The sequence below is a fragment of the Rhinolophus sinicus genome, chromosome 9 (assembly GCF_057876585.1).
Source record: "Rhinolophus sinicus isolate RSI-liver-muscle chromosome 9, RSI-T2T, whole genome shotgun sequence".
NCBI classification, from domain to species: domain Eukaryota; kingdom Metazoa; phylum Chordata; class Mammalia; order Chiroptera; family Rhinolophidae; genus Rhinolophus; species Rhinolophus sinicus.
This window is the reverse complement of record NC_142509.1, coordinates 26,565,190-26,577,736: the sequence shown is the minus strand read 5'-3', so window position 1 is coordinate 26,577,736 and position 12,547 is coordinate 26,565,190. Positions and strand designations below refer to the sequence as shown.

Genomic DNA, 12,547 nt, shown 5'->3' with positions numbered 1-12,547 from the left:
AAGCAACGTCTGTTATGCAGATGTGTGGGCTTTCAAACCATTCTGTCTTTAAGAGGATGCTAGATTCCTAGCACTGAACCCAGGATGGGAGAGAAAGGAATCAAGTCCTTGCTTGTCTGCAGAATTTGCCCAATTATCTTTTTCATATTAAGCCTCTTTAATCTTCGCTAATAGTTTTATTTATTGGCATAAGGATTTCATGAGATGGTGGAGTCACATCTCACTAAAGCCTGTGAGAGTCTAAATTAATTGCCCTGAGGAGGTGGCTCACTTGTAGATCTGGGGTCTGGTATTGATTGAACAAGATTCGCATGCTCTAACAGTGGACCTGCTCAAGCAAAACAAGAGGCTCCAGTGGCATGTTATAAAGCAGGGATTGGCAATTTTTTCTATAAAGCGCCAGATAGTAAACATTTAGGGTTGGGCTGTACAACTCTTGCCATTGTAGCGGAGAAGCAGATATGGGCAATGTGTAAATGGACAAGCTTTGCTTGTATTTCAGGAAAACATTTGTGAACCCAAATCTGAATTTCATACCATTTTCACGTCATGAAATGTTATTCATCTTTTGATTTTTAAAATGTAAAAAGTATTCTTAACCCATGGGCCAGGCGAAAACAGGCAGACCAGATTTGCCCTCCAGGCGATAGTTTGCCAACCCCATTAAAAAGCTCTCTCCTTATACCTGGGTGGGAAAGTGACACTGAAACAAGCTCACAGCCAGAAATCAGGGAGCCTTAGTCCTAGCACCATGTAGCTGTGTGACTTTGGGCAAATCATTCATTCAGTATTTTCTTAGTGCCTACCTACCAGCTGTTAGGATATATATTGATGAATACAAAAGATAAATATCCCTGCCCTGTGAGCTTATATTTTGGTGGGGAGAGAGAAAAATAGAGACTACGTAATAAGTAAGGAAATTATATAGTGTGTTGGAAGATGATAATTGTGTTAAAGGAAAAACTTTAAAGTAAAGGTAAAAAAAAAAAAGGTGTGAAAGCCTGTCACATGATCATAAAATGAACATAGGTCATTTAACTTATCAATGAATGAATGAATCCGTTGTTAAGAACTGTGAAAAGTCTGAAATTTTACCTAGTTGCAAGCTGACTAGTTAGCCTTTTACAGTTTGCACAGATGCCAGCAGAGGACATGACACCCCTGGGGCAGAGACGAAGGACTTTATACTCACAGTGAGAGCAGTAGTGAGAGTGTCAGCATTTTCTTACACCCATTCCTTAAGTCCCACTTCCCACAGGGCAACATGAAGAAGGGCAGGTGATACGTGCAAAAGCAGTGGGTTGTGTTACAAGAAAGGACCCCTGAGGTCAGGGCACCCAGATCTTTTATCCTGGATGGTAAGCCTGCCTGCCCTTTGCCCTGCAGGGAGACACTCTATCTTTGAAGGCCATAAACAAACCTGCCCTTTGCTTCAAAGGGAGATACTCTCTATTTTTCAAGAGTGTTTGCGAAACAAACGTCCTTGAAAAGATCGTCCCAAGCAAAGGCCGTGGCCTCTGCTTCTATAACATGCAGAAACATGAGTGACCCATGGAGAATTGTCTGCTAACATCAGTAAGAGGTTACAGCTGCTTCAAAGGTGAATGCAAAGCACACGTGTAGACAGGCAATCAGAAATGCTGAAATGGATTCACAGTTAGAGGCAAAACTTGTCAGTGTGTGTAAGTAATAATCCATTATGTCGCCACCAGACGCTGTTTGCCTTTTGATGGACAAGAATGATTTGTTATTTGATCAGTATTCCATCATGTAGGAAGTTATAAAATAGCTTGAAGATAATGAAAGGAGAGATAATCGATAGGGGTGCCTTAGACAGGACATTTTTGCCCATTGCAGTCTTTCATGCTATTTCCTAACAAATGATGTGGAGGAAAAACATAATAGAACAGGGTCAGAGAGGTCAGAATGGGGCTGATCAAGGGGGTAGTGGATGGGTTGAAGTTTTAAATGAAGTGGTGCAGGGTGGTCTCAGTGAGAAGGTGAGATGTAAGAGAAGGCTTGAAGGAGGTGAGAAAATTAGTAGTGGGTCTATATAAAGTGCAATTCAGGATGAGAGAGCAGCCAGTGCGAAGGTCCTGAGGCAGGGTGTACCTTACTTGTTGAAGGAACAGCAAGAGGACCGGTGTGCCTAGAGTAGAATGAGCAAAGCAAGGGAGAGAAGATGGGATCAAGGAAATAATGGAGGCAGATAATATAGGTGGGGACCTTTGGAGTCACCCTAGAATCTATCAGCCACAAAAGCACCTCGTACGTGCCAATTATAGGCTAAGCACATTCATATACACAGCCTGCTTGCATCGTCTCAACCACTTTGCCCAGTTGTTTTTGGAGGAAACTGAGGCTCAGAGAGACGAAGCTGTAGCACTACTGGTTGGAACTCAAACCTGAGTCTGTCTGCCTCCTGAGCCTGGGCTCTTTTCACAGCACCCCAACCAAATCATACCCAGAGAAAGAGGTATGGGGAGCGGGAGGGGGGATTCAAGGCTCTGTGCACGGCTCTTCCTCCTTCCCAGTCTCCAGCCGGAAGAAGGCGGTAGAGGCAAAATGCAGCCTGGCCTGTGAGTACCTGAGTGAGGAAGACTACATGGACCTGCTGTGGACCACCCTCTCTGAATTCCCAGGTGAGGGACCTAGAGGAGGTGGGACTGGGACAAAGAGGGCTGAGAATGTGGCAGCTGTTCAGTGGCACATTCCTGGTGTCACCTGGAAGCAAATCCCATTTCCAGGGGAGCTGGCGATTTAGTTTTTCAACCCTTAGCTATAAATTGTCAAGATCGATGAAGGGGCTGAGATTTTACTCTACTTTTAGGCTAAGAAGTGAAGCTGCCCAGTTTCACGCACGCTGGCGGAAGACGTGAGATTCCTGGATCAGAGACCAAAGACTATTACTCGTAGCACAGCAGATAGCATGAACAGCATGGTAGTGTCAGCTCCTGTTGCCCCAAATCCCACAGAGATGATGAGGAAGGGCCCAAGTAAGTGGGTGCTACACATGCAGTGGATTTGCAACACAGCTGAGGAATCTCACGCTTTGGGAACCCAACTCGTTTATAATAGGCTTCCAGAAATAGCCTTTGTCCCAGAGAGAGACATCATCTTTATTAGATCAGACAATAAATAGACCTGCCCTTTGCTTTAGAAAGGGACTGTATCTCTACCTTCCAAGGCTGTTTCTATACAAACAACCCTGACATGATAACCTGGAACAAAATGGCAGCTAGGACCTCTGCTCAGAAGATGTGGAGAAATAGGAGAACCACGGAGAACTGTCCCCCAACACTAGTCACACTGGAAAGGATCGATGGTGTGTCAAACATCCAAAGCTGCCCATAAAGAAAAGGCAACCGATGTAATACAGAATTGTACACCTGAAATCTATGTAATTTTACTAACAATTGTCACCCCAATAAATTTAATTAAAAAAAAGAAAAAAAAAAAAAAAGAAAAGGCAACCTATTTCCTTTAGAAGGAATAATGATTACGATAATAATAATATCTTTTAGTAATAAATAAGCTTTTTGGTAAATTTTAAAAATATTCAGTATTCATTAAGTGCTTACTGCATAAAAGGCGCTGTGCTAAATGTTTTACACATACGTTCTCACTTAATCTTGTGACATTGTATAATTATTCCCATTTTATAACTGGAGAAACTGAGACTTGGAGGGGTATAGCAGGAATTGTTCCTGCTATTTCTTGCTGCCAGTATCTGCATTTCTGTGCCTGAGGGCTATTCAGGAGGAATGGAAAGCCTCCATATCTAAAAGCAAGCTAGGTGGCCAGAAATGCCAGGGAGTTAACACACGGGAATAGCCTTCAACCAATAACTGCGGGAGTTGGTGTATGAATAGCCCAAATTCCTCACCCATTGGGGCAGGAGAATTCTAAAGTACATGTTCCACACTGGCTCCCTGAGTCCTCTAGTGGAATTCAACAGCAATTGCCCACAGTGGTAAGTTGCTTGATACGCACTTTTATTAGTTGCTTCCCTTCCCTGTCTCACTTTTTCACTCTCCTATTGGTGTTTCCTTGGATGACCTCCCACATAAACACTTTATACTTGCACTCAGAGTCTGCTTCTTGGAAAACCCAACTCAGACACTGAGTCTTACCGCTGCCAGAGTTCAGACCTGTGGTCCCACCCCAGATCCCAGAGTCCTCGCTCCTCTACTAGACTGTCTATCTGTTAAAACCCTTTTCCCATATGGCTTAGTAAGTAAGAGACTCTGGAGTTCAACTCACCATTGCCAGTTGCCATTTCCGTGATTTCAAGCACTTACCACTTCCATGATTTAAGCTTTCTAAAACTCAGATTCTTCTTCTGTATTATGTTTATTGTTTTGTTCTTTGTTGGTGTTCACTGACACATCACATGCTCCTAGAACAGTTCCTGACACATAGTAGGCACTTAATGTATTGATTGAATAAATGAGGGAAATGGGGCTATTTAATAGCATTTCTTTTGGAGGGTTGTGTTGATGGTTAAACAAGATAATACCATGTTTCTCCAAAAATAAGACCAGGTCTTATGTTAATTTTTGCTCCAAAAGACGCATTAGGGCTTATGTTCAGGGGATGTCATCCTGAAAAAATCATGCTAGGGTGTATTTTCCGGTTAGGTATTATTTTCAGGGAAACACGGTAGATTATATAATTATTAATAATAATAAGCACTATATGCTATACTGCCTCTACAGAGATAAGGAGTGTTATTTTTATTTAATCCCATTTTACAGATGAAGAAATTCAGGCTCAGAGAAGGCAAGGGACTAACCCAAAACCACATGCAAGTTAGAGGGAAAATGAGGCCTTAGAACCCATGTGTTTCTGACTCCCATCCCAGGAGTCCGCTGCCTGGATTTAGCAAGTGCCACTATTTAGACTCCCCTTGATGTCTGTATTAGTTATCCATTGCTGCATAACAAATTATCCCAGTTTTAGTGGCTTAAAACAACACATATCTATTACTCTGTTTCTGTGGGTCAGGAACCTGGGAGTGGCTTATGAGGGTCCTTTGCCCCAGCGTATCTCACAAAGCTGCAGTGGAAGGGTTCGCCCAGGGTCTACGGTCTCATCTGAAAGCTCAACTGGGCAGGATCTGCTTCCACACTCGCTCACATGGTTGGTGGCAGAATTTGATTCCTCCAGGGTTATTGGACCAGGGGGCCTCCAGTTCCTCACTGGCTGTTGGCCAAAGGCCACCTTCAGTTCCTTGCCAGGTGACCAACAAGGCAAGTGCATGAGAAGAGCCAGGGAGAGAGAGAATGCAAAAAAAAAAAAAAAAGACAAAAGTCACAGCCTTTTCTAACCTCATCTCAGAAGCGACATCCCATCACTTTTGCCGTATTCTGGCCATTAAAAGCGAGTCACTAGGTCCAGCCTACTCTCAAGGTGAGGGGTGTGAATGCCAGGAGGTGAGGGTCGTTCGGCGCTACCTCAGAAGCTGCCTGCCATGATGTCCCTGCTCCCTGCCAGGTGTCCTTGTGACTCTATGGATCATTGACCGCCTGGGCCGCAAGAAGACCATGGCTCTGTGCTTCACCATCTTCTCCTTCTGCAGCCTCCTGCTGTTTATCTGTGTCGGAAGGTGGGTCCTGAAACCAGCTCTCTCTGGCCAGCAGGCTGATTTCTCAGGTTGTGGTCAGTGGCTCTTTGAGCCTGCAGGTTGTGGATTGCACCCCCTGTGGGTCATCTGAGGGATCCCCCCAACCTTCATAGCCTGAGGCTCTGGGCTGCCTTAAAACTGACCAAAAGATCAAAGGCTCAAAGCTGGGGCCTCTGATGGGGGTGGGAGCAGGAGGGCACGTAGGTCCAGGTTTTGCTCTAACATGATCACATTTAGACTTTTGACCTTGTCTCCCAATGAGATCATGCATATCAGTGTTTAACGTATGTGTGGGTTAAAAAGTGTTCATTTGTTCCCGTGGAAATATTTCAGCTAGGTCCTGTTTTGTAATCCCCTTTGGGCATGTCTCCTTTTTTTTCTATCAAAATATGGAAGTGGCCTGGGCCTCTCTTGATCTCTGAGAGGCCCTGATGAGGAATCTGGGGAAGGTCTAGAGACCTAGCTTAGACCCTAAAATGTTGATGTTCTGGGACCTTCCTGGGAACCATGGGACAGAGGGTTGGGGATCAGGATTATCCTAAAAGTCCTGACCAGAAGTTGATTTTTCTCTAGCTCAGCTGGTTCCTGGCTCAATACCTGTCCCCACTGGGTCCTGTCTGGACTTTAGATACTTTACGTCACTTGCCCCCAACCTGGACACCACAGATGTTTCCATCTGTGGCCTGGTGCTTTGGAGAATGATAAACGTTAAAAAGCCAGTCTTTAGAGATGTGAGTGCCCATGTACCTGCATGAATGTGTGTTGGGTGGGGGTGTGCTTTGCCAATATCCGGGGTTCAATTCTGTCAGGGCAGATAGGACTCTGCTGAAACAAGCTAACAGAAAACAGTCCTTGCTCATCTGCTTTTTTTCTCTCCTTAGAAATATGCTCACTCTGTTACTCTTCATTGCAAGAGCGTTTATTTCTGGAGGCTTCCAAGCGGCCTATGTTTACACACCTGAGGTAGGAGGGGTGTCTGGGAGCAGGTGGGGCAGAGATGCAGGGAGCTCTGCCTCTAGACACACCCAGCCTAGGCTCCTTGGTATGAAATTTGTCCTTGTGTCTGAGTGACAACTATGAAACCCTAAGTTATTTCAGGCTATCAGTAATTTTTGTCTGCTTATAAAAGCATATGTTCAATGTAAAACTTCCAAATGTTACCGAGATGTGTAAACCAAAAATAAAAGGGACCCCATTCCCCCTTCCTAGAGGAAACCTTTTTGAATAGTGTATGTTCTTCCAGATTTTTTTTCGAAGCACTTACTGACATATGTTAGTGACTGTATCAAATTGAGTAACTGAGCAATTGAGAAGAGTTTAATAAAGGGACAAATTACAGTGATGTGGGGCAGTGCTCAGAGCTTGCAATGGGGTGGGGGTGGCTGGGGACAGTGCTACCATCCAAGACTGGTGGGGTGAGGACAGGGGCCTGTTACAGGGTCCCAGGAGAAAGTTGTGTAGAAAGAAGCTTTGACCGTTAGTTGAAGGATACAGGTGGCCTGAGGCAACCTAGAAGGGAAGGAGCAGGAAAGGAAATACCCCAGCCTCTCTCACCCACCTCCTGCCCATGTCTCAGTGGGGCTTACCATTGGCAGACGCCAGAGGGCCAAGGAGCCCTCTGTGGTCCACATAGGCCAGCTCCCAGGGCAGAGAATGAGGTGGGGAAGCGTAGAGAGTTCTGGAGAGGAATATGGAAGACAATGAGCCCAGAACATATGGATCTACTTTGTTCTTTTTAATAGCTGCTACATTATACTGTGCTATACTGTACAATACTGCATACCGTGTTTCCCCAAAAATAAGACCTAGCAGACCATCAGCTCTAATGCGTCTTTTGGAGCAAAAATTAATATAATTTTTATATAATATAATATAATATATTATAGTAAAATAAGACCGGGTCTTTAATATAATATAATATAATATAATATAATATAATATAATATAATATAATATAATATAATAAATTAATACAATATAATGTATTTTTGCTCCAAAAGATGCATTAGAGCTGATGGTCTGGTGAGGTCGTCTTTTTGGGGAAACACGGTAGTACATATATACAATATCTATTATATACTCTACTACAGTATATTATATACCGTGTTTCCCCAAAAATAAGACTGGGTCTCATACCATATTTTCCCGAAAATAAGACCGGGTCTTATATTAAGTTTTGCTCCAAAAGACGCATTAGAGCTGGTGGTCCAGCTAAGTCTTATTTTTTGGGGAAACACTGTATATATAATATACTGTACTTCACTATAGTATATAGTATATATACACTCTATAGACTATATACTGTACTATACTATACTCTATTACATACTGTGCGTTATTATACTATGTAATTATATGTGTTTATTATTGATATGTTAACATACATAACTATATATAAATACATTGTGTTATATTTACTTTTATAAAATAGAACATATAGTTGTATTCTATTATATGTATATAATACACACGCACAATATAATGTCCATTAGTCTCTTCTGAATTGTAAACTGTGGAATATCAACTGTGGAATTCAGTTACACCAGTTAAAAAGAATGAGGTAGCTGTCTGTACACTGATGTGGGTAGGGCTTTAAGGTATATTGCTGAATGGAAAAAGCAAGTTTCAGACTGGTATGCTCAGTATGATACCATCTATATTTTAACAACAATGCTACATATTTTCTATACCCATATTTTTTAATGCATCGGGGAGGATAGGTTCCAACTTTCGTAATAGTGGAGTCCTATGGGGAGAATTTTCCTGAGACGGTGGGGGGGGGGGGGGATTAACAGGGAATTTAGGTTTTTTTTACAAGAATGTATTTCTATGTTTATATGTTGCTTGTATCACTGAGTAAATTAAAATGTCATATAATGCATATGATATGCACTCAAAAACTATTCATTGAATGAATAAATAAACAAATATGTATACAATCACAGAAAAACTAGAAGAATATGCATGAAAATGTGACAATGCTTATCTCGGAGGGGTGGGATCAAGCATGAGCTTTGTTTTTCCTCTTTAGGGTTTTCATTCTTTTTAAGCTTCCTGTGCTTGTCAGAGGCCTGCTAGCTGCTGTTACACATAATTCCCAGAACAGAACGTGTTGATACCACAGAAGTTTCTCACTTAGGAAACAGTCTAATACGGGCGTTCCAGGTTGGCCGACAGTGTTCTTCCCCACAGTGATTTAGGGACCCAAGTTCCTTGCATCTTGTGATTCCCTCACCCGGTGATAGTTAACCAAGGGCGATTTTGCCTCCCAGGGGACATTTGGCAATGTCTCAAGATATTTGGGGTTGTCAAAACCGGGATGGCAGGTACAGCGTGCAACCATATCTAGTGCCAAAGTTGCAAAACCCTGCCCTAGGGCCTCGGAATCCTCCTTCCAGCCAGCAGATAGGGGAAGGGAGTGGAGAAGGCATGCCCACTTTTTAATTACCGTGGCCTGGGAGATGCTCAGTGCCTTCTCACTTTGCCTAGGGGACAACTAGGCACGTGGCCACTGCTGGGTAGAAACTGAGACACTGTGTAAACATTTCAATCTCTCTTTATGAAATGCCTTGAATATCCGTGACCCATGCTTCAAGGTGAACTAGTGAAAAGTGGCAGGTAGGACAGTACCTGGATCCTGCATAGACTTCCAGGCGGAGTTCTTTGGTGACCACCAGGACAGGAGGACCTCATTACAAGTTTCCCACCCACAGCTCGGCCTCTTGCCCTCTTTCTCAGTTGAACTTGAACTTCCTATCTCTTTTGGTGGGAGACTCTCCACCCCATCGCCCGTCCCTTAATAGAATCACCAACACGTGAGGGGATCACCCGAACTTCAGGCTTGCCCCTGGGGGTCAGTCCCATCACTGCTGAGCTGGAGAAGAGGGCAGGACTGCGTTTTCTCAAGGCTACATCTGGTGGCTGTGTTTCAGGTCTACCCTACGGCGACACGAGCGCTGGGCCTGGGCACCTGCAGCGGCATGGCAAGAGTGGGTGCTCTCATCACTCCGTTCATTGCTCAGGTAGGTGCCATCCCAAATACGGAGGAGGTGGGCATGACCAAAGCCATAGCGTGGTAGGCAGTCACTACATGCCAAGCCTTCTGCGGAGCCCTCTGTATGCATTAGCTTATTTTAGCCTAATAACCTACCTTAGGAGAAAAGAGATACTGCTTGCAGATGAGAAATCTGAGGCTTAAAAGGGGAAAGGGACTTGCCAAGGTCAGAGTAGAAAAGATGGGAGTCAAACCTGAGCCTTTCCCATGCATTAGACTCCTGGAGGTGTTGTATGATTTGGCCGGAAACAATTTGGATGAAAACAAGGAGGCCAACTTGATTTCATGGGAAACAGATGTCCCGATCCCTGGTTTCTGAGTTGGATAGTTAGGTGTACTTGTAGGATTTTGCAACTCTTTGTGTGTCTTGAAGCATTTCTACTCCCATTTTTAGGAGTCCTGTTTCGCAACCTTTTTGCTTTTTATTTTTTTCTGTTTTGAATCACTTTTTGAAATTGAGATGAAAGCCACGTAACATAAAATTAACCACTTTAAAGTGAATGATTCAGTGGTATTAGTACATTCACACTGTTATGCGACCACCAACCACCTCTGCCTAGTTCCAAAACATTTTCATCACCCCAAAATAATACTTTGTACCCATTAAGCGGTCATTCCCCATTTCCTTCTCCTCGCAGCCCCTGGCAACCGCCAATCTGCCTTCTTTCAATGTGGATTTAGCGATTCTGAATATTTCACGTACATAGAATGGCAACACGTGGTTTAGCCACGTACTTCTGTTCTACACGCTTGTTTGTGACCATTGTATGTCATTGCTGACTAATATGGTTGAGGCTTGCCAGGTGCCTGCATGGTGCCAAGGGCTCCTGAGGGATTCTCTCATTGAGGACCTGGACACAGCCTTTCTGCCCATTTGGCAGATGAGGAAATGACGTTCAGCTCTGCTGTGTGATTTGCCTGGTGCCATCAAGCTAGGAAGTCAGCAGAGGTACTGCCCCAGGAGCGAGTGTTGTTATAAGGAATACAGATTCTTGGGCCAAGGGGGTCTGGGTTCAAGTCCCATTCTTAGTATCGTCATGAATGTGGGTATACTTTTAACCCTCTTCGAGCTTCAGTTTTTCCCTCTGTAAAATGGGGATGAAGTACCTACCTCATAAAGCTGTCGTGAGGACTAAATGGGACAATCACACAGAGTGCTTCCAAGAGGGACTGGTATTATCCATATTACCTGGTGGGTCGTCCGTTCAGAAGGGATGCTCTGACCGGCATGCATCTTCTTCCCCCAGGTGATGTTGGAATCCTCCGTGTACCTGACGCTGGCGGTGTATAGTGGCTGTTGCCTCCTGGCTGCCGTGGCCTCCTGCTTTTTGCCCATCGAGACTAAAGGCCGCGGACTGCAAGAGTCCAGCCATCGGGAGTGGGGCCAGGAGATGGTCGGCCGAGGGACGCACATTACAGGCGTGACCAGGTCGAACTCTGGCTCTCAGGAGTAGTGACCGATGGGGGGCTGAGCTGGTCTTTGAGGCTATGGAGCATGGGGAGCTGGTGGAGCCCAGCTGGGGCACTGACTGTCACTGCCGCCACCAAGAACTCCTCTAAGAGTCCAGCCTGGAGCCTGGTTGCTCATATGCATTGAGACCCACCCGGGGATGGAGAGATGTTTGCTGTGGGGGTTCTCTGTATGTGGAAGGGGAGGTTTGTTAATAACGTGTGGATCTGCATGGGAAAACTGCCACAGTAGGAGTGCCTGGTGACGCCAGTAGCCAACCAGACGCCATCCAGAATCAGCTGGTCACACCCTTGGTGAACAAAAACCAAAAGATCTCTGTAGATACAGTCCAGGCCCAAACCCTAGTGAAACCTGCCACCCAGTGTGTCGACACCTGCCACCCACCGGTAGGTTTTTCCTCTACCCTCAGCCCCCCTTTCTTCTTTGAAATCAGAGGTGACCTGGGTGTGACCTGAGCAGCTTTTTCTTGGATCCAAGAAATGTGCCCTCCGATGAGGCCCCTCGGTTTGCCTCCCCAGGCAGGGCCTGACTAGTGGAGGCTCTGGCAGATGGACATACATTTGAACTTGAGCCACGTACCCAACCTGGCTCCCTTTGGAGTTGCTGTCCCTGGTTCTTAGGGGATCCAAATGTGTCCATGGGGACAGCTGGGCTTGCACCAGATGACAACCTCAGAAAGCTGTTACCCCTGGGCATTGGAGACTGAGGCCAAAGGGGGTGAGACTCAATCCCAAAGCCAAAACAGGGGCCTCCTCTTTGGCAGCAGTGAAGGCCATGTTGGGGCTTCTTTTCTGGTCCCCTCCTCAGTCAGGCGGATTGATGACTCTTGGGAAAACAAAACAGTTAACTCAGGTCTCAGTGCTTTTGATTTTGAGCACGGGTGGGTAGCTAAATGGACAGAAAACAAAAGGATGCTACACCAACCATCCATCCCCATTGGAGCCAGGGGACCAGGAACCCTTCCCCCTTGGTTCCTCTGCCACCCTTGCTGTCAAGGGCTGGCTTGGTCTTTACATGGCTTGGGGTTCCGGCAGTGGAAACCATGGTGGGGAGACTGTGGGGTGGGGAGGAGCAGGACGACCCAGGTGTGTGAAATGTGTACATTTTCAAAGGAAGAGACGGGAGGTCAGTAGGGTTTGGGGTTGGCCTTGGAAGGAAGGCCTGGCACCGTGTCTCTGCAGACAGCACCCGCCTCCAGGATTTGGTTTACACGAGCCTTTTCCCCATCATGAAGGCAGGGAACCTAGAGATGCAGGGAAGAAGCGGCTGGATCCCATCAAAGGCCAGAGAAAACTGACCCTCTGCCTGGACATACCTGCTTGCAGTCAACATTGCAAGGACGCCAAATGTGTACGTTCATCTCTTATTAAAACATGTTGGTGATGGACATTGCAAA

The 12,547-nt window shown here is 45.3% G+C and overlaps 1 protein-coding gene across 2 annotated transcripts in view; it reads left to right on the top strand.

The window, feature by feature from the left end:
• The window catches only part of SVOP (SV2 related protein), a 61,271-nt gene extending 48,724 nt beyond the window's left edge, over positions 1-12,547 (top strand). For both annotated transcript variants that reach the window (XM_019757466.3, XM_019757465.3), the window contains 5 exons: positions 2,535-2,642; positions 5,497-5,608; positions 6,508-6,589; positions 9,559-9,648; positions 10,928-12,547. In XM_019757466.3, coding sequence (XP_019613025.3) covers positions 2,535-2,642; positions 5,497-5,608; positions 6,508-6,589; positions 9,559-9,648; positions 10,928-11,134 — 599 coding nt within the window. In that variant the 3' untranslated portion in view covers positions 11,135-12,547. The remainder of the gene's footprint in view (positions 1-2,534; positions 2,643-5,496; positions 5,609-6,507; positions 6,590-9,558; positions 9,649-10,927) is intronic.